A 22,677-nucleotide genomic window follows, 5' to 3' on the forward strand; every position below is an offset into this window, starting at 1 on the left:
GCTTCAAACTTAAAAGAACAGACAGAGTTCTTGCTTAAATTTTTTTGATTTTTTTTATTTGGGAAAAGTGCTTCTTACAAAAGGCAGCTGCAAAACAATACGTTATAGACCTCAGAACAATTTCTCATTCCATTTAAAAGTGAAAGGAGAGGCAGTCTAGGGGACAAGAGCAGCAGGAGAACAGATCACGGGGCATCCACGAGTCAATAAAAAACAGCAATAATGTAATGCGAGGTTAAAATTCCTGTGCTGGGGCTTTGGTGGCAAAGAAATTTTGCAATGCAAATTACAGCCAGAAACTGCATGACTGCCTTTGTAAGCAGTAACTCACATAAACTGAACAGCTTTACCAGGCAACTTGCCCAACTCAGATGCCAAGAGGCACGTGTACCTCGAACCAGCTGAGAGGCACAGCAATTTCCTAGCAAAGCTCACAGCTTAAGTAGTTACACCCAGTTCTAAAACTTACAGAGCAATAAAGCTGAAGGGGCCTCTCTGGTGTTCCTCTGACCCCACCTTAGCTAATTGGATTTCTGCTCCTGGACAACCCTAATCATATGCATGAAAGAGAGCTGGTGTATTAGGGAGTGCCATCTATTAAGTTAAGCGATAGTTAAGATCACTGCCACAGACTGGGCTGAGACCACTAAACCAGTTTCATGTCCAATTGGAGGCTAGACTTCATGCACCAAGAGGGGATGAAAGATGGTTTTGTTATTTTTAACTTACACAGAGTCTCCCCATCCTTGAGGTCCAACTCTACATTTATCTGTATATACACATAGAGAGTTCTCCTTTCACAAAAGACATCTTCCTTTCATGCTAAACACAGTAAAAACCCAGAACGTTCACACCTGGTTCTGGTTACACAGTAGTAATAGTAATGTGCAAGTAAACAAGAGACCAAAATCACAAATGAAGACGTGTTCATGAGGGGGCTGGAACGGAGCTGATGCCAGAAAGAGAGTATTTGTATCTGGCCTGAAGTCAGAAATATTGGTACAAAGACAGAAAAAAGGCCATCAGCCAATTTACATCCCCACTGCATGGCCACTGCTCATTTTTTTATCTGGGCTCTTCAAAATGAGTGTGGAAGTCCTGTAAACACTTTAACCCTGGAACTGGGTGAACTCTGTTGGGTACACAGATGAAGCAACAAACCTAAGCTAACTGTTTGACAGTTAAATTTATTTTTACAAAAACTAACATTTTAAAGATTTATTTCTTGTTATTTGTTTAAACAGAGGAAAAACAACACTCCTGGGGTGGGAGGGGATGGGAAGAGACAGACCCTGGGTAAAAGTTATTACAACAGCACCTGGAATTGATCGGCCTGCCTAGGAGAAACACAGGCACTGCCACAACACCACAGGTAATAGCTACTGCCTGAAGCCAAGACGACAGTCCACACTCCACTGACAGGTGCTATAGATCCAAGTCATAATAATCTTCCAGCTCATCATGAAACAAGTCCCACTCATCCTCGGAATCCGTTAGCTCATCGTCACCTCCTGCTGCCAACAGCATAAGCAACATCTCACCAAGCTCAAAGGTCACCACCTCATCCTCATCGGTCTCAAACGGATCACCATTCTCTCGCTCCTCGATGAACTCCCAGAACCGATTCCTCCGCTGGGCCTGCAAGTGGAACACAAGTATTTCCCCGGGTGACCAAGCAGTACAAGGCAGGAGTCTTCCCAGAAGCTGACAAGGTTCAGTCCCCAGCGTGCTTTCTGACATGCAAGAAACCATGTTTCTCTTCCAGGGAGATACTGACCTCCAGTAGAATTTACCCTTACACACCCCTATTAATGCTGCCCAACATTTCTACTTCAGTATGTTGGTGCACTAGGAAAGTTTTTAAAATTCACTCTTTCCACCTTGGCCTTCAGCGTTCACAAACTTTAGACCACTGCCTCCTTCAAATTCACCATTACAGAGGTCTATCAGAAGTAAAAAAAAAAAAAGAGTCAACGTTTCCCTGTCCTCTTCTCAAGGCAGCTGATTTAACGCACACCCCTCTTGCGCTCTCTCTGTATAGGAAGGACAAAAACCAGCAGCACTGACCCGGTATCTACTTGATGTTCCCACTTTGGGTCTCTGTGGCTCCTCTCGGCGGCCATCAGGATATGCATGTTTGTAAAAACAGTTTCCTCCAAACGGACAGCTCCCACGGCCTTCGTCAAAATACCTGCATGGCTTGTTGCTGGAAAGGAAAATATCGCAACCCTTACTCACAGCAGACCCCAACCAGACTTCAGATTTGCATTTACCTGTAGTCCAAAAGGATCTCAGGTACCATTTGGAGCAGAAGGTATTTTGTCAGCATAACACCTACGTGCAGAAATGAGGTATCGCATAATGTGTGTGGGTCGATGCATGCATAGGGACACTGATGTCTTGCAGTGCACAAGCTCATACTACCGTATGGCTACACCACCAGCGTTTTGCATATACAAGGGAAAAACTGAAGTCAAAGAATACAGGAATAGCTTTGTTCCTGTGTAGTTGCATGCATCTGCGGGCAGATAGGCAAGGATGCACTTCACACATGGTGGTGGAAAAGAGGTGAGAGGGCTTTACATCACCACCCTTCTTCTCCAGGTGTGCCTTTATCTCTGCTGTCTCAACTTGACAAAAGGCTGCAGTCACTGCTCATACCTCATTGCCTCCTTGTATTTCTGAATGAGTTTCTGCTTCTCTTCCTTCTCCTCCACCCAGTACTCACTTGGAATGACAAAGTTAGATGTGATCCGACATTCTGGGCAGGACCTGGGGAATGAACAGACTGTGCTGCAAAATTCCACATTACAGGGCGCTCTCTCTCCTATGTAACAAGTCATGGCATATATCCATCTTTAAAGTTGTATTGTACCCACACACTTGCTGCATGGGCTTTTCAATCTAGATTCTCTCTTACACATTAAGGTAACCTAAACTCTCTTCTTCAAGAACTCAATGGCAATGGCAGCTGGTCAGCTTGACTCAGAAGAGCTTGAAAAAACACTTCACACAGACTCCTTTTTCTTTAGGATTAAATAAATTTATTTTGGTTCGATTTCTGTATTTATTTGATTGGAACTTTGTTTTTTTAGAACAGCCTTTAAACGGAGAAACGTTTTGTCAACTGATTAATGAACTAGGGCAGTAATGAATTAAGAAGCATACATTCTGAACTGGTTAATCTGTTTTCAGGTTCCTGGCTGGATGTCCAAGATGTAAACAGTAACCATTGGACAACATGCTACTAACTGAAAGTTATTATCTACCATTAAGTGAGTTTTGCAAACTTAATCCACATTAACCAAATCAGAGTGTAAATATTATCCCTAACAATGATTTCACTTCCAAACTAAAGTTAGTATGCATTAAATGCAGTCTCTGTGCAGTCTGCATCTGGAAGTCTGTTGCAAGTTGTCACAAGTTACTAAGTTCTTCCATAGTAACAAAGCACAATCAAAATGGGAAAGTGCCTCACTTTATAATCTTGCTCTCAAATTGTTTAGCACTCCTCCACTTGCGGATGCACTTGAGACAGTAAGTGTGGCTGCAGTTGGAGAGGATCCCAAAGCGGCGCTCACTAGGATTAGCTTTCTCATACACCACCTCCATGCATATCCCGCACACCATGTCTTTACTACGCTGGACGGCAAATGAAAGCTCCATGTCCTTCTCGTGAGCTTCAATGCAAGACTGAAAAGGAGAGACAAAGAAAACAACTACAGAGACAACTGGTCACCTGGTGAACTCTAAGCAGGTTTTTAAGCTCAGTTTTACTCTGCTGTTTTGCATAATGAATGGAGTATGATTAAGCTGAAAAATCTTGATCCTGAAAAAAATTTGCTCAGATAGTGGGGAACAATCAATTCAGAGTTCAAATTCCTTTCTTCAGGCATTGCTTTTCAACATGAGAAAGGCAATCTAAAAGATCATCCAGTTTTACTAGGCAAAGAACAAAGCTTTAGTATCTTTAAGCAGACTGCTTTCCCAGCACAGATAAGGAAACCCAGCTGCTTTTGAATATGGCCCGGACAGGAAACAGTCCAGTTTACAACAGGAATTTCATTCACTGCCTGACCTGCATGCATCTTCAAATGAAAGGGAATTAGTGACAAGTGATTGCGGGGAGCTAGGAAGCAATAACTTAAAGCTGTTTAACACCAGACAGTTGTTTGCTTACCTTTATGTGCTCGGATCTCTGTGCAGCATCAATTGGATGCAAGACCTGCAGTCCACACATATCACACACATCCCCATGGATATACACGCAGTTTTCTCCATAACGACACTCTCCTACTGCAGCGTAGGGGCACAGCTCCTTCTTTATCTCCACATCTGCTTGCTGCTTTTCATATTCTTCCTCAATCACCATTTCCTGCAAGGGTGCTTCAGCACAGGAAGGAGCAGCTGGGAACAAAATTAAGGACAGTAACCAATACATTCAGATTTAGAGCACTGGGAGTGAAAATACATTGTTTTAATGCAAAGTAATCTTTGGGTAACCCTGCTCAAGTTACCCAAAGAGAATAATAAAAACAACCAAGGTTCATTTCAGTCCAAGTTTCACACACCCTCAACCTGAACTAACAGTTATTTTCCCACTCCAGAAAGCACAGTGAATTTCTTCATCCTTCAACCCAGACAAGACTAGAGCTATCAGGTTTCAGTGGTCAGATTCAGAGCCATTTACAGGCTAAGTCCGCTCTAGAAAAATCTCACTAGTCCTCAGCAGCCTAAGTAAATTTTTACACAAACTCTGGTTCAGCAACAATTAAGTAAGGTTACAAATCTCACTGCTTTGAGAATCAATTCCACATTAGCTAAAGTTAACCGTTTTTTTCCCAGAAATTACACAGCTGAAGCAATAAAGGTGCATCCAGCGTAACAAAATGCTAGTATGGAAACACCACAGCAGCAGTTCCTTATGGGCAAGTTAATTAGCATGTTGTTGTTCAGCCTGAACAATGGACTTTCACTTCTAGACTCCCAAGCATCTGTATGAACGATGCAAAAGCTGTGTCCACACCTCTCACCAAACTAATTCTATTCTAGATATTTCCCAAAAACCCTATCCTAAACAGATATCGGCTCACAGTTTTGGGGTATAAGCAAATACTGAAGATTAGCATAGGGAAATACTAGCTCTCAAAATAAGTTCAAGTCTGCTTCTTGAACCATCTCTGACTTTAGAGATCACCCGCACCGGTCTTGCATCAGCCTGTTTGCTAGAAGCATACTTTTCAAAAGCAAATGAGTGACAGAATAACAAGTCAACTGTCAACCTGTTCATTTTTCAGTAAGAGATTCCCAACCAAAAAAATCTTCATTACCTCTTCTTCCCTATGAGTTCTAGTGAATTGGCACCAGGAAAAGTAACAAGTAATCATATACTGGGCTCTACCTACTCTTTGGAGTAGCTGAACATAATATGAAAATTTGTACTTATTGAACCCCAACCACTCCCCCCCACCCCCCCCCCCCGCAGTTTGAAATCCATGGTCTCCACTTCCAAAAGAAGTAACAAAAATCACAACTACCAGTCAGTTTCTATTCCCTCGACTGTCATTTTTGCCAGTGTTTTTTCTAGTTAATGTTGTTACAGATTTTCTACCTAGTTGAGTCACATGACTTCTGACATCTTGTTTGACCCTTACTGAGGAAGAAGAGTTTAGTAGATCACAGTATGGATGGGCAGAAGCCTACCAGACAGGCAAATGAAGCTAAGTTTCAAAGGAATCAAGTGATACAGTACTTCTTTTAATGGGGTTGGCAAGATGATCTTTGCATAAGGCAATCCTCTATCTGCAGAAAATGCATACTTTGAAAGAAGAGGCACATTTGAAGCTTAACAGAAAAATTCAGAGTCACCTGCACTCCTCTCAAGGATATCTTTTGTCAAAACTGTATTCAGTAAGGGTTTTATTAATTTAAAAAAAAAACCACAAACCCAAAAAAACCCAAAACAACCAACCAGAAACAAAAAAAAACAACCCACAACACTTATTACTTGACGTTCTTTGAGAATAAAGGCTTTGAAGTCTTACCCCTCCAGAGACTGACTTAGAAACCCATTTATTTACTATGCTGGTCCACAGAAGGAGAGCAGAGGTTCACATCTTGGCACGAAAAAAAGTATGGAGTTGTTACTTAAAACAAACAAACCACCATCAACAACAACTACTTAAGTCAACAAGCACATACAGCTATTAAATTCCAGCCCAGTCCACAATACCATCCTCGCACAAAAAAAGTACAACTTGTTCCTAGTGACTAGACATCTAGACAAGACACAGATCTATGAATGTCAGTCTTTAATAATGGCTCTGGGTACTTCTATAGTATGAGAGGGTGGGAGAGGGAAAAACATGCTAAAGGTGACATTAGTTTTCCAGTCCCAGTCTTCTGTGCTGTCCCAGCACTTCCCCTCAGCAAGAGCTGTATTTCTATGAAATAAAAATTAAATTAGTATTTTCACTTCTGAATATCTCAGCTTCCATAACCTAAAGCTCTGCATGTGTATCTCCTGTATCGACTGCACTGTATCCGCTACAGTTTTGCTTCCTCTTTGAAAGCAAAATCAGAGAAACTCCCAAGACTCCATTGCCTCAGTAGTTCCAAATCCAACATCCCCCACAGAGTACCATTTACTCTGTACGATTCTGTCTGCTGTTTTCAAAACCACTACTCTCCAGTAGGTGGACCCAATCCCTGTCTTCTCACTGCCCATTTCACAGTCAACACTGCTAAATTCATACTAGTGAAAAAACTAGTTCATTACCTTCAATTCACACACCACCTGCTTTCACTCTAGGACACACTTTGTAGCATCAAGTACATTCATCTTGTAGCAGCAGGAAACAGCCACCCAGTTCAGAGCGTCTCTTATTTTTCTGCCTTTCTACTCTCCCTCAGTTATTCCAGAACACCTAGCAGCAGCAGCACAACAAATACGGAAACGCAGTGCATCTGTACATCAAACAAGTGAATACCTGAAGAATCATCACTATTGTCTTTGCTAGGCCCTGAGACCATCTTCAAGATACCAGGTTTAGTCCCAAATCAGAGATTTCTGCATGAGCAGAATGTCTTGTCTCATAGTAAAAGATGAGCATTATAGCCCAAGCTACACATGGTTAAACTGCCAACTCTGAATCTTCAGCATTTGTAAGACAATTTAAAACACACAGGCTTCTAGCTAATCTTGAGAAATAGATTCCATTTTAAAGTTTCCAAGTACCTGTACATTTCTCCAGGCATTTGACAAGAATAATCTGTACAGCTTTAAAGTATACACCGTGGAACACACTGCACACATCCTCCTGATCGCTACAGCAAGGTTCTTCATTTTTATAGCTTAATAAAGACAGTAGCTTCAGTAAAGTAAAGTTTTTAAAATGCAGCTTTTAAGAAGTCACCATGGGAATTGGCATCATGTAGCACTGTTCAGAACAGAAACAGCTGAGTATGTCTGTACATTAAAATACATCAAATTTCAAAGGATAGAGAATTTCAAAGGACAAGAGAATTAGTAGATTTCAAGGCACTTAGATTTCAAATTAAATTTCAAAGGACAAGAGAATTTGGAACAAGATTCAGAGAAGAGAATGTTAACTTATGCTGTGGCACCCACAAGTTTCCATGAAAATAAACCTGACCCCCTAGAAAAAGGAACTGCTTCAGTAAAACTAAGTGAGTTAAAGGTATAATGAAATTCTTACGCTTCAGGAATTTAGGAGAAAGCACCAGCTCTCCTATAAGGAGTAGGTGTATTTAAAAGATCTCCAGCTGTTCAAACTAGCAATGAACTGATTCCAGTGGAGGGCCACCCAGCCATTAAGGGGACTGAAGCACACAAAAAGAGACTGAGGAAACCCGCCTCGTTCAGCTTAAGAAATTATCTTATTGCTATCTTCAACTACCTAATGGAGGGGTGGGGGGCGAAGAGACCCAGACTCTTCTCAGATGTGCCCACGACAAGAGACAGAAGGCAAGCTGAGGCAGGGAAAAATCCAATTACACACTAGGAAAGAGTTTTGCCTTGTGAAAAGTCAAACACGCAAGAGGTTATGGCATTTTGAACATCTCCGAGGATAGTGATCCAACTAAACAAAGCCTCTGGCAACCTGACAGAGCTGACCCTGCTTTGAGCAGGAAATGAAGTAGATGAAATCTAGAGGTCCCTTCCAATCTAAATGATTCTATTTTGATTAAAAGATTAAAAAAAGGGATCCTTTGTCTCAATGAACAGAGAAGCCATATCTTTTATGACAGTAAGGTGACATATTAAAAGGTAGAAGACAAGTTTTAATTCCTTTGGACTATAACCAAAGTCACAGATACACCAAACAATTCCATAATCCAACTTCTCAACAACGCTAGCGAAATGTTAATGTTGCTTGAGCGTCCCCTTCCTATTCACCCTTCCTCAAATCAGATCAGAGCAGGCTCCAGCAGCACCCTGTAACACTGAGAAGGTAATTCCTCTTTTCAGATCCAAGAATATGAGTAGTGCTGTGGAGACAAAGAAGTATAATCTGAGCACTGTATGACAACTTCAAACTCTTCTGGACACAATGTGTCCATTTTGGATTTAAGCAATTATTTCACTACTCATGGCCACAAGCCTTCAGTTTTAGAGAGCCAAATATTAGAAATTATGCTAAAGTAAACACATTCAGCCTACTTTTCATTTAAATTTTAAGTCTTTGTGCTATCTTTCTGCAGGGAAAGCAGATGACAAGTATGCTACTTAAAACAATCTGGTCCCATATGATGAGCTTCTTCAATCTCATTCTCAACACGAGCTGTCACACTATTAGGAAGTCAAGTCTCAGAAAGGTAACCAGAATAAATTATTTTCAGCCTCTGGTCTGAATTGCCATGGGATTCATGAAAGCAAGTATTAGGCTTCGATTCATTCTACAGGAATCTGTACCTCCACTGAGAAACCTTTAAAAGATTGCAAAAAAAACCCCCAAACAAACACACACTCCCCCTCAAAGGTTATCTTTCCAGAGTAGTGATATTAATTGCATCACCAGTATTTTCTTCTCCCATCACATATGCAAACTAAACTCCAAAGAAGGAGATTCACAAAGTCATTCAGAGCCATAACAAGAGGAAGCCAGTTATGCAGAGACTGTCTTTAAGTATACCTGGTTTCAGAACATCAGGGACAGCAGTAGTAACTGATGTGGAACAGTCCAACTATTCACATCAGGAAATTCAAGCATAACTTAAGGACACATCACTTGAAGTGATTAATAAATATCAATAGCTCTATACTCAACGAAACCAAAAGCATTAAAATAAATGCACTACATATAAACTGTTGACCCATGACAGAATTTTACTGTTATCCCATGATCAGCTTACCCCGTCCACAGTATGGCTGCCCAGGGACAAACTCTACAGCATTCACCCAGTCTTCAGCACCTACTCCTGCAGCTGCCAGATCGATATTTTCATCTTCTATCTCAGCAATAATTTCTTCAACTGTTTCAGGGAGTGATGCGAAGTCTGAGGATACTGAGGGATAAATTTTTGCATCTGGATTCACATCAGTCACTTCTTCCTGTTTCAGTGGCTTGGTATGTTCATATCTAAAAAGTTAAAACACATCATGTCAACTCTTCACAAAAAAAATACCTCCATAAAGCAGCCTAAGGGATTGCAAATAAACTGATTAAGATGTAAACACACTATTCTGAAGAAGGACCTAGAAATTGCTTGGAAGAGAAGGCCACTGATGACGCTTTATAGAGACATGCTTCCACTTGTGTCACCTGTTGGCACTGCTTAAGGAAACAGAAGGTACTCCATGATTTTGGAGGAAATGGAGCAGCATGCACAATTCTTACTTAACTTAGATCAAATGAACTTCAGTTATGTCCAAAACTGGTCACGTACCTATTATGCATGTGCAGCATTACTGAATGAGATAAATTAGTTCATGCAGCTTTAAAAACAGAAGACTAAGGGCAGATACTGCTGTCTTCAACTACCTTGTGGGAAGCCACAGGAAAGATGCAGCCAGAGTCTTCTCAGAAGTACAGCGATAGGATGAGAGCCAGTAGACACAAGCCCAAAATGGGAAGTTACAATTAGATGTTTGGAAAAAAATTCACTGTGAGAGTAGTCAAACACTGGAACAGGTGCCCAGAGAGGCTGCACAATCTTCATCCTTGCAGATAATCAAAACTTGACTGAACAATGCCTTGGGCAACCTGACCTAAGCTGCTCTGCCTTCAGCATGGCTCCAGAGATCCCCACCAACATAAGTGATTCTTCTGTATCTGAGCATCTTGCCTCATTCAGATTTTACATTGAATTTTAGTAGTTATTTCTAACGCCTCTTTCAACTTACTGTGGAAAATGATGCTCAGAACAATTTGATCCCTACCACCCACAAACAACAGGAAAGCACTGTTTCCTTCAAAAATATGTCTTCCAGCAACTAGTAGACTACATGGGAAAATAAATTACAGGTGTACCTTTGAAGTCTTAGATATTTGCTGACTAATTTCAAGGACAAAGGGAGGGAATTTTTTGGAGATCATACAAAACTTTTAAGCAGCTGTGATTCATTTACCTTGTGTCAGATTGAAAACAACAAAGTCACAGTTCTTGCATATTAAAGAGATGGTCCCAACTGAATGTCAGCTTTGAAACCCTAAGGAAGCTATGAAGCACAAATCTGAAAGTCAAGCCTTCAGACCTCTATACCAATGGTCTCCAAAGTGGTACGTATGCACCCTAGGTGGTGCACAAGACAATCCACTGGAGCGCAGGAAGAAAATACTAGACCTTCTTGTCATATTTTTTTTTCTAAAAAACATACAAAATTATGTTTTACTAATATTTAACATACAGCTTGACAGCGGTGTCCTTACTCGGTCCGTATGTCAGAGGGTCCCACGTATGGTATGCGCAAGGTGTCCTGAAGGAGGAGCAGGTGTTCCATCACGCAGCAGGGTTGACAGTGGCACCCTCACTTGCTCATTCATTTTCAGCATATTTCAAAACATTGCAGTTTGTTTGTGCTCAATTAAATGGATTGACAGATTATATTATCTTGTTTTACCTAAACTAACTCTGACAAAACAAACAAGTGGCTTAAAAAGATTCCTGCAAATAAACTGTGGACTTAAGACAACACTGACAACGTGAGCACCAGCAAACAACAAGAAAATGTCTACTATCAAGAAAAAAAATCTACAATTAACTCTTCATTACAAGGTAAAGACAATGCCAACCTAATTAGATCTGACAAGAACGGGGTGGGGGGGGGGTGGGGGGGAGGGGGAAGGAATAAATCAAGATTACCAAGAAGACTATTTGAAATATAGATTTACATCCACTATTATTAACAATGCCCTCAGTGTATATTGTGGCTTGAGATATTAGCTAATAATAGTATGAAGCCATCACAATTAGCAAGACATTTAAAATCTAAACATCCAGAACATGAAGACAAACCTCTACAATTTTTTCAGAGATGTTTCAAGTCATGCAATACTCAATGCAGTACTTTACAACAGTTAAGCCTCTTTTGAGGCTTCTTATGTAACAGTGAAAGACAAAAAGCCGCATACCATTGGACCACTTGTTCCTCCCGCTGTGGTAAAAATGACTGAAATAATGCATGGAAAACAATATGGTGACAAAGTAAAATATATTCCTTTGTCAGCAAATACTGTTGGGAAACACATAGAAAACACTGCTGAAGATTTGAAGAAACAAGTATTAGAACAAATTTCACAATGTGGGAAGTTTGCTGTACAGCTGGATGACAGTACAGATGTTTCTAACGTCTCAGCTTATGATATTTGCTAGATTCTGTTTCAATAATGAAATACACAAAGAACTACTTTTTGTGAGCCACTAAGAAAAAATGTACTGGAAGAGATATATTCTCAACAAATGACTTCTTTAATAAAGACAAAAAGATGTACTGGAGGAGATGTATTCTCAACAGTAAATGAATTCTTTAACAAAAACAATGTTTTATGGAAAAACTGTGCAAGTGTAACCACTGCTTTGACTAGAATAAAAAAAAAATGATTCCAGGGTAAGATTACAAGAGATAGGACCACACCAGAAATTCATTCACTGTATCATTCATAGGCAAGATATTGTAGCAAAGATGGAGCCAGAAGCACACAAAGTCCTACAGAGTGTCATCAATATGGTTAATTGTATAAAAACAAGACCTTTAAATAGTTGAATCTTTACAACACTTTGTTATGAGATGGAGAGCGACCATGAAAATCTTCTGTACCAGAAAGGTTTGCTGGTTATCTTGTGGTAAAGCGCTTAAAAGTTGTCAAAGATGAGTTACACGTTTTTCTTTCACAAAAAGACAAGTGTTCCAAATTTGCTGACCTTTTCCATGATGACAAGTTGCTGTCAGTAGCATGCTACCTAGCAGATACTTTCAAAAAAATAAACACACTTAATCTGTCCCTTCAAGGTAAAGGTGACATTTTAAGGGCAAGTAACTGCTTCTTGAAAGAAGCTTGTGGTATGGAGACAACATTTTGAAAATGGCTGTTCTGAAACATTTCCACCATTATGCAATTTTGTTGCCAAAAATGATGCAAGTGCATCAACTATAAAAACCTCTCTTATCTTGTACACTTAGAGAATTATGTTTCCAAGTTTTTTTTAACAAGTTTAAAAATCTTCCAAAGAGTTTCAGTGGGTTTTGGACCCGTTTGTCAAAAATATAACAACACAACACCTTCCAATTAGTCTGCAGGAACAGCTGATTGACATCAGGGAAGATCAAAATTTACTAGCCAAATTTTAACAAAAGTCTTTGCATAATTGATGGATAGGATTGAAAAATTATTATCACGCATTAGTAAGTGCGGTCAACAATACACTTCTTCCTTTTGGATCTACATATCTTTGTGAAAGATCTTCTTCAGCTATGACAGCCATTAAAACTAAGAACTGAAATAAACTGAACTTACGAGACCACTGTACAAAACACTGAACAAATCACTATTACAAAATGTTAAACTAAGATTAAAAAAAAAACGAACCACAAAGCATATTCAGTCAATATTACTGTCAGTAAAAAATTACTAATAAGGCTTTTTAGTGAGAGCAAAAATAGTTTGACTGTTAATAAAATATTTTATAAATATTGTTTATTTCATCTTTATTACATCTCTTTTTAAAGTCTTTTGTGTATGTTTTACAGTGTACATATTAGTACAGTAGTAGATATATATAATCTATTAAAAAAAAATATATATATGGGAGGTGCTCAAAAATTTTTCACTGATGGGGTGCGTGATCAGAAGTTTGGAGACCACTGATCTACATGATCAAGAAAGCAACATTGGTAGATAGAAGGCTACAGAGGCTTATTTTTGTTATCTTTCTTATACATAGTAACCATACATCAAACATGAAAGTAAAGCTAACTATGAGCTACCATACAAAGTCATGATGCAAATATTTAATCATGCATTAGAGGTGCAACAAGACAATGTTAAAACTCCTGATAAGTTTTAATAAAGTGAACTTAAGATGATGCAAACACCCCTAAGACTTTGTAAAGCTTTGCTACGCTAGGAAAGCATCCATTTCCTTTCTTCGTACTCCTTCTTTTTTACTTTTTAATAATTTCAGGGGTATAGGTTAAGTCAAACTATGTTTTCATAATGTAGATTCATTTTGTATAGGCAACATTTTAGAACCTACATGACTACACTCCAGTTACTTTTCCAAAATGGCAGTTCAAGTGTCAGAGTAGCAATTCCTGAAAAGACACACACACACGACCGGGGGGGGGGGGGGGGGGGGGGGGGGGGGGGGGGAGGGAGGGGTGGGGTGTGGAATCTTACGTGTTCAGGCTTTTATGGTCACTTACCAAACGTAACTCAGTTCCATCAGTTCAGCTTGTCTGAATGCAGTCTCATATTTCAATTAATTAATCTACTCATGTTATTAATAAACAAGCAAAAAACCCCCCACACCCTGACAACTAGCACTTATGAAAACCAGTTCTCTTCTCACCTTGCCTTTGCTTATTTATGTGCATAGCAAAGCAAACACTATAGTATTTAGCACAAGAAGGCAGTTTGTGAAAATAAGCTATTTTTATACATTTCTGAAGTTGCAATGAGAGAGGAAAACACTTTAAGATTTACTGCCTTTCTGTGAGCTCTGTACTCAGGGACTCAGAGTGAGATTACTCCTCTACAGGATGGCCAATGGCATTTCTTTACCTGCAACGATCTCCATAAGCACAGCATCCTCGCTGATAATACCTGCACACCATGGCAGACTGACTAGTGGAGAGGTCATGGGAGTAGCGACAGTTGTCTCCTTCCTTGCAAACTCCATGCATGAAATATCTGTAAGACAGAAGACTACTGTGAATTAAGGAGCACTGAAGCTGTAAACCAAAGTATTTGGATGATGAGTTATTCTACAAATCAAGGTATGCTGAATTAACAACACTACTAACAACACTACTGACAACCTATGGGACCACGTCCCGGTATAAACGTACAAATAAGAACGTCTGAGAAAAGATGAAGCCTTAGCTATTCCAGTGAACTGTGCTGCACATTTAGGGACTTACACTTACAAAAGCCTGAAAAAAACCTGCAAAGCCAACCTTATCCTGGGCTATGACACAGAGAGGAAAGAGTCTTGGACAAAGTAGATGGGGACAAAGTTTTACTTGTAGCTTCTGTGTTCTGACACCAACAAAAACCCTAGTGAAGCCCACCGCTGAAACCAAGACTCAAAATCAGCCACACCCTAAACAAGTTTCCTGAGGGTTTAAATCTATTTTGAATTTGTAAGTAATTCAATCAGAAGAAATTTACTCTGCAAGAATGCAAAACATGTTTGTGATGGATAATTACATCTGACAAAACATACACATTAGTTTTTGCCATAGGAGCCAAATAATCAGTCGAAGCACCCTGCTTCAATGCTCTGCTGCCTTGTCTTGAAAGAACTGTACAGTTTCAAAGCTTTTGAGGACAGTTTACTAAATTTTAGCATGTCAAGTAATGCAAATTTAATTGAAAATCCTCAAATTCAGGTATTCAAGAAAACTGAACAGTCATTTTCAATTTGTTTTAAATTTTAACCTAGAAGACACAAGTTTATTTAAATTCAAGGCACTGTATTCAGACTCAATATGTTCACATCAAAACCACAACTGAAAATACAAGTTTAAGTACATCTTTCCCAATCCACATAGAAGTGTTAGCAGGGGGTGGGAGGGTGGAGAAAAAAGAAAAAAACACACAAAACCCCCAAACCTATGTAAGAACTGAATCCATCAACATGTTTACCAACACTTCAATTTAGAAAGAAGCACTGGCCCCCAGATACCAAGTAAGCTGCAAACTCTGAACTCATTGGAAACATCAAGACCTGGTAAACAAGAAAATTTGTTAGAGTTTAGGTCTCTCACAAAAACACCACTTGAGGGAAGACAGAGGCAGATTATACCCTTCCAAGCCCATCTTGCTGCTGAAAGGGGCAGTCCTGCCCTCCTCCAGTTGCACATTTCCACTGCTTTGCATTGGTATTACCACACCTATGAAGCCAGCAGAACCAGATCCTCCAACCAGCTGACTGCGCAGCCACACAGCAGTACAGCTAGCACAAGAAACAGAAGGATCATCTTTCAGCAGCCCAAACTAAGATTAGGATAGCTCTTCACAAAACAGCACATCCAAGTCGATATTCCTAAACTTAAAAGGTGTCAAGCTGTTGAATTGGATGAACTTCTGCATAGGTACTTAGTCTGCTGTATTTTTAAGAAGTCAGATAAATCAAAGTGAACAATTCAGCAAATGACATAAGTAGAGCTACGTTTGTAATCCAGTACTAGGGATATATTAAACCTGAGGTGAGTCTTAAGAGGGCTGGTAACCCTCCGTGCACAAAATCAATGGTGTATTCAAGGTCCTAAGAACAACAACAACAAAAAAAGTCTAAAGTGGGTTTATAAACCACCAGCTGACACTTGCCCTCAGGCTGCAATTCACACTCAAAACAATCACCTGTCTGTACACTATAGCCGCATAGTAACCAGAGAAGAAATGTGGTCCTACATAAAAAGTAAGTGGTATAAGACCAAGATGAGGCTCTGCAGGATATTCTCCCCAGAGAGATGAGTACCCTAGTCAGGTTTGCCAGGTGGCTGCACAAACAGCTATTCCAGCACACAGCAGGAATAGGGTGTTGCAAAAACAAAACAAAAAAACCCCCATGTTCCATAACCAGCACTCTCCACTGTGAACAAGAAAAAAAAATCGAAAACCCACCACCCCCACACACACCACCACAACCCACCCACAAACAAACCCACCTCAAAGCAAAAAAACCAACCACCCATGAACTTGTGGGACCAGAACATAACTGGAATTTCTGGCTTGCTTTTAAGAAATGGGAGTCACACCAATAGGGTAAAAAATAATTCAGGTTGTTAAACGTTTGTTCTTTAACAACTGTTATCTCCACCCTTTGCCTATTTCCATGCAGCATTGCTCCCCCCATGTGTTGGGGCATGCAATTTCATAGCCACCTGCTGACTCAGATCCGGAAATGGCTTCAGATGTAACCTGAAATTGCTTTTGCTGCCCCCATGGTTATTTTTAATCCAGATCAGATCACTGCTCAGCCCCACTGCACAGTGCTACTTAAGCCAACAAAGTGTTGGGACACCACTACGGCTGAAATAAGTGATTAAGAGAAAGGCACCAGCCTGAAGTGAGGACTTCTGTTAGAAAGTACTTGGTCAACAGAACTTATCCCAAATACATAAGCCTCAAAATTAGGCTCTCCCACTGCTTGTTAAGACAGAAGAAATGGAGCTCCAAGTCCCTTTCCTTCTTTCCCAGCTTATGTTAGAAAATCCTCTGCAAATACTGATTCTGTATAATTCTGAAAGCTGTCACAATTCATTACATCAAGATGGTAAGCTATAAAGGGAAAAAAAACAAACCTGAAACACTCACAAGCTCAATTTCATTCACACATCACTTTTAAAGGCCTGCAACCCTACGCAGCAAACTCAGCATCACTTGAACAAGAAGGCTGGGGTGGGAGGAGAGAAAAATGTATTTCTCTAAGGATTACACCAACTTCCTCCCACCACCACCCCGAGGTAAGATTTTTTTTACTTTAAGGTCACAAAGAATTTAACATTTTACATATGAAAACGTGGTGTTTGGCTAAAATATGCTTTAGTCATGTCAAAATATAAACAAGAGTGCATGATTTTTGGTGAAAGGTAACAAAACTTCTGTTGGAGAGCATCTTTACACACACAGAGTATTCAATTTAACTGTAACTTTACACAACAGTAATACCAGCTTCTTGTTTCTGGTTACAGGAAAAAAGGATCCTTAAAACTGAGAAATACATGAGTTACCTGGCTCACTCAGTGACATCTAGAAGGATATATGAAATTTACATTCTGTCAAATAGTCAGAGAATACATATAATTTCAGCTGAAAAAGTAAAACTAGATCAAGACAAGCATATAACTGGATTTTCTCCGAGTGTCTATGATGTTGTAATCCAAAAAGCACTTATTCTGGCAGCAGTGCTCTGTCTTTCCTATTGAGATATACTAGCATAGTTTGGCGAGGCTGCATGGGGAACCAGACCAGATAACTCATCGGGGTCCAAACCCAGATCTTCTCCCCAGTTTGGTTCATTGCATGACTGTACAAAACATGAGTGATACCAACACACGGAACAACCATCCAGAAGTAATAATTGCCTGCACTGGCATTTTATCACTGAAAAATGTTTCAACTCATGTCTAATTATGGATGCCTTGATCAAAATAGCATATCCTGATTTTCATGGGGTACTTAAAAAAGGTCATAGAAATCAGGCTTTGCACATCCAAATGTATCAAGTTGTAGACAAGACCCGGTGGGCACTTTCTGGAAACATATAGAGAAAACACTTCTCCAAGGCCATAAAGCTAATCATGTCTCCAACTCCCTGGAACTCCAACCACTGTAGAGAGGTCAGATGTTACAAGTACTACAATTAATTTACTAGAATACTTAAAATTTTCAAGTTTATCCAGGTTTCAATGACCTGGATTTCCACGATGCTTTAAAGTATGATAATCTACTAAAGACTGTTTTCCACTGCTAGAATAATGTTATTTCTATTACTTGCCATTAAGCTAGAGAAAAAGAATTTACAATGCTTTTATCAAAAATACAATGCAGTGTTAAACACATATAACTGCAGTCTAAAATCCTGAAGATGTACCAGCTTCTTTCACATGCTTCCTTCTATATATTAAGTCTTTACCCCTGTAATCCTACTACTGAAATCAATACACAGTACTTCTTTCCATAGCTTTTGAAGCTTGCAATAGGTTTGCTTATTCAGGTATGGTTTGTTCTTTACTTCAGGTCCACTTAGTTCTGCTTTCAGGTAAACCCATTTAATTATTAAACTACTGGTTTTGCTGAATTAGAATGCCACACCCGGCAACAGACCTCCTTCAAAAATTGGGACATTGCCATGACTGGCAGACAGGCAACCTCAGGATAAGAGCGAACTGCCATTCATTAGCTTCTTCAGGTGCCATACAGAGACCAAGAATTCCCAGGGAAGAAGGCAGCAGGGAAGGGGCCAGGCACACTGTTCTAGCACAGCACATGGGCATTCAGCCATGTGAGTGGCTACTGAAATTCTACATGCATTAGTAACCTTAAGAAAAAGGAAGAGAAAAAAGAAAATAAGTAGATCTTAATAGCATTTATCTCCTTTTCCATTCTCCTCCATAACCTCCTTCAGCAAGAAGCTAGTGGGGGATCCAGAACAGAGCAGCTAAGAAAGGGGCAATACAAGCAGGCTGTTAAGAGGCTTGCGCTCCACAACTTATTGCTAGTGTTGCACTGAATTAAGGAGGCATACTTCACCAATTCAGATTCTTCACATTAAAAGACAGATAAATACCTGATCTAGGTTTTCAGAAAGAACAGCAAAGATACAAACATGTAGACAACTCTCAAAATACACCAATTAGTTGCTAAGGGTTTTATTTATGTTCAGTTATCAAACAAACAAAAGAAATGTAATCTATTTACGTCAACTTGATGACCTTAACTGTTATTGCATGACATCTGGAAAACACAAATATCTGGCTCTAACAGTCTCAAGTCTTTGGAAAAAAAATGTTGGCTATACCACTGGTCAATAAAACCATGTATCCATCTGAAACTGGAAGGACAGAGAAACTTGGTAAGGACCACCATTCTTTTTCATATTACAAACATCAGAATAGTAAATAAAAAGTAGTTATGAATTACAGTTTTACTCCCCTGTGGTTTATTCCAGATTAAAAGATTATAAAGTTTTTACACACCACAAAAGCCTTGAAAACTGCTAAACCATATAAACAATGCAAGAAAATTATTTTTCATCATCTCTTAATGAACATGGTGAATTCCTACATTTCACCCTGAGGCTTCTAAACTTTAGCTGCAAGAAAAACAGAAAGGTAACATCTGCAAAACTAGATGTCTAAGAGAAATCAAAGTCCTTCATCTTAGTCATTGTATCTCTCACTCTGAGAGTGAGATCAATCATCCATCCCAAGGATATCACACTGGCATAATAATACTCATTAGCCAACCAATTTATCATACCAGGTATTGAAAGGAGCAGCAAGGATTTATTCTACCAATTCTAAAACTTCCAGTTCTGATAAAACAGCAGTATTCCTTCACCAACCATGAAGTGCAAAGTACTTATACTGGAGAGACTATCATCTCCCAGAAGTTTTTCAGGCAGCATTTACTGTCACACATATGATGATTCAAGTAAATAAAGCCTATAAACAAATAGAATTGTGCAGTGCTACTCAAAACAGAAACTGCTCTACCTACTATATTAAAAACTTGCATTTTCAAATTCAACCCCTTCATCTCAGTTAAATCCTCAAGCTCTTTCATGAAGATAAAACAAGATTTAATAGTAAGAAATAAATTTTCTTCAATATGAATACATCCTCCTATTGAAACCAAACTCAGAAAAACAAAATTCTTACCACACATTCCCAGAAGCTCAAGTCTGTTAATTTCTGTTTCTGTTACTTCTGAAACTGTTAATTTCACTTTCAAGTCTGTGGAACACTAGTCTGCCTACAATTTGAATGGCCCACTAAAAATAAACGAGTAAATAAGCAAGCAAACAATGGGGTAACTGGGAGGATTAGTCAAAAAGAACAAAGAATGGGGAGGTTCGTTAAGTCCAAAGCAGAGACCTCATTCTTCTTCAAGCTCATATTAAAGCACATTAACCGTTACAAAACAGTAGCTTAACTTCCCGCTAGTCCTCAGTAAATAAATATATTCATTAGACAGACTCACTGCACTGCATGACACAGGTGAACTCGACTGCTTCTGTACTACAGCAGTCACTGTCTTCAATAACTTGATTGATTGTGTCTGTTACCTGAGTAAACATATATATATACATATCTCTCTCAACAATCCATTTCACCTAATTGAGCCTTTCGATCTTCAGAGATAATGAGGCAATCTACATAGAGGGAGCACTAACCTATACCCTTGCAGCTCACTTAAAAGCTGAGCTAAGCATAATTCCCGGGCACCTCCTCATCACCGGCCTACGTTTAACTGCCATGCATCAAATATTAACCCGGTTATTCATAGGCAAACCTCTTTGTATGCCGAAGTACCCAGAGAGAGCTGAGAAACAGTGCTTCTCAAATGGACACGTTAACAGTGCATTAATCAAAATAAAAAGCGATCAACAGTTAACAGGAGTGCTTTAAATACTGCACGGCATACCTAGCAGCACAAAAGAGAGACACAGCAAGCAAGTTGCATGTGAAAGCCAAGCGAGGGTTCTTAATACTGCTATCTGAATCTGCAATTGGCACACACGCAAAAACAGGCAGAAAAGATACAGATCTCACATCAAGTTCTAGAGCCTCTTCCTTTCTGCCCAAGGGATGTTCCTTTTTGCTTCCAAGTGACTTGGAATGTATTTGCCCAGAAACATAAGCAGGTTAAACATAATTTACAATTTTATTTAAATAAAAAAATAAAAATAGTAATTAAAAAAAAATATCAGGAGATGCTCCTTGATGCCGATCTTGGATTACCACTTGCTTTCATATAAACTAATACATTTCTATATTCACAAAAACGGTCTTATATTCCTTTCAGCCTGCAAATAGGCCAGCAGTGTAAGTTTAAAAATAGTCCACCCAGCAAGGTTTACAACATGCAGTATGATTTGCATAATCCCACAAAAAAAAGATTTATCAGAAATACAGTTTAAAGGAAAATACAAATAGAAAATGACGCAGCATCCAGAATCTTAACGTAACACAAGCAGCAGCACTCCTTACATTTTGCAGTCTATCATGGCTTATTCCCATTCTCTAATTTAATAAATAATTCTTGCCGCATCACTCACGAATTCATTTCAATTTTAAAATCTTTATTCAAATGGATAAGAACGTGAATAATTTTCTATTTCCTGCTTTATCGCATTTTCTGGAACACGGTTACAGGCCTTCCATTCTACAGTCTCCTTCACACCGATCACTGCGGGCATATTTTTACACAATAAATAGTGGCCCACGGCATCCCACAAGGAGCCAGCAACGCTTCCAACCCCCCTGGCATGGCAAGGGGACGGTAGCCACACGCCATTTGCACAGCGGAGCCGCAGGGAACACCCTCCCATGAAGCAGGGGCAGAAGAAAGGCGGCAGCCCGCACCGCCCCCGCCCGCGGGTCCGGCTCCACCAGGCTAGGCCCGGAGCGCGCTCGACGCCAACCGGTACTTCCGGCAACGGGCCGGCAACGCGCCGCCGCCGCCGCCCCACTACATCCCCCACAAGCCCCGCCGCCGGTTTCCGCCCGAAGGCGCCGCAAGGCGCGGAACGGCCCGGCCAGCTGCGCAATCTGCCGCAGGCCCCCCCGCAGGGCGCCTGGCGGGGCGGGGCAGGGCGGGGGGGGAGGGGGCGCTGCGGCCGCGCGCTGCGCGTACGTGACCGGGGGAGGGAGGGAAGCGGCGCGGAGCGACGCTGATGGAAACGGCCGGAGGGTGGGGGGAAGGGTGACCGCAACCGCCCCCTCCCCCCCCAGCTGCGGGCAGCGCGTACCTGCAAGTGACCTGCTTGGTCCAGCCGCCTCCTCCCGGCCCCGCGGCGGGTGGCGGCACGGCTGCGAAGTCGAAGGCCGCGGCCGTCGCTCCCGCGGCCGCTGCGGCGGATGTTCCCAGGGCCGCGGCCGCCGCGGCGCCCGCCGTTGTTCCCAGAGCCACCGCCTCCGCCATTACTGTTTATCCCACACAGCGGCAGCACCGGAACTTCCGGGAGCACATCCTTCCGGCCGGGCGGACGGGGCGCAGCCGGGCGGCGGCGGGGCGGAGCGGAGGCCAGGCTGCAACGGGCAGCGGGACCGCTGAGGCGGGCACCAGCTCCGCCCCCTCCCTCGCGCTGGGCGGGCACCGCCCCCCCGCCGAACGGCGGCTCCGATTGGTGGTGGGGAGCGTCCACGCGGGAACGTGCGGGGGGGAGGGGGGGGTGCCGGGCGTTACCGCCGCGCGGCGCTGCCGTTGGCCCCGCGCGGCCTCCGTAATTTAATGGCGTGTTTGAACCGTCGGTGGCGGCCTG

The 22,677-nt window shown here is 41.0% G+C and overlaps 2 protein-coding genes across 2 annotated transcripts in view; one reads left to right on the forward strand and one right to left on the reverse strand.

Annotated features, from left to right (window-relative positions):
- Positions 1-45: 45 nt before the first annotated feature.
- Positions 46-22,496, reverse strand: MKRN1 (makorin ring finger protein 1). Its single transcript, XM_072872027.1, has 8 exons — positions 22,165-22,496; positions 14,244-14,372; positions 9,376-9,602; positions 4,181-4,407; positions 3,479-3,693; positions 2,662-2,772; positions 2,068-2,206; positions 46-1,638 (listed from the first exon to the last, which is right to left on the reverse strand). The coding sequence occupies exons 1-8, from the start codon at positions 22,335-22,337 to the stop codon at positions 1,426-1,428; spliced, it is 1,434 nt and encodes a 477-aa protein (XP_072728128.1). The 5' UTR covers positions 22,338-22,496; the 3' UTR covers positions 46-1,425.
- LOC140656375 (uncharacterized) overlaps positions 22,405-22,677 on the forward strand; it is a 30,499-nt gene continuing 30,226 nt past the window's right edge. The window contains exon 1 of the mRNA XM_072872015.1: positions 22,405-22,545. The gene's annotated coding sequence lies outside the window, so the exon portion shown is untranslated. The remainder of the gene's footprint in view (positions 22,546-22,677) is intronic.

The sequence above is a fragment of the Ciconia boyciana genome, chromosome 1, assembly GCF_034638445.1.
Source record: "Ciconia boyciana chromosome 1, ASM3463844v1, whole genome shotgun sequence".
Classification (NCBI taxonomy): domain Eukaryota; kingdom Metazoa; phylum Chordata; class Aves; order Ciconiiformes; family Ciconiidae; genus Ciconia; species Ciconia boyciana.

Coding starts and splice junctions, on each gene's coding strand:
- MKRN1 (XM_072872027.1), bottom strand. CDS start 22,337: ATGGCGGAGGCGGTGGCTCTGGGAACAACGGCGGGCGCCGCGGCGGCC. Junction 9,603..14,243: donor GCTTATGGAGATCGTTGCAG/GTAAAGAAATGC, acceptor TTAACTTTTTAG/ATATGAACATACCAAGCCAC. Junction 4,408..9,375: donor GCAGCCATACTGTGGACGGG/GTAAGCTGATCA, acceptor TTTTGTTCCCAG/CTGCTCCTTCCTGTGCTGAA.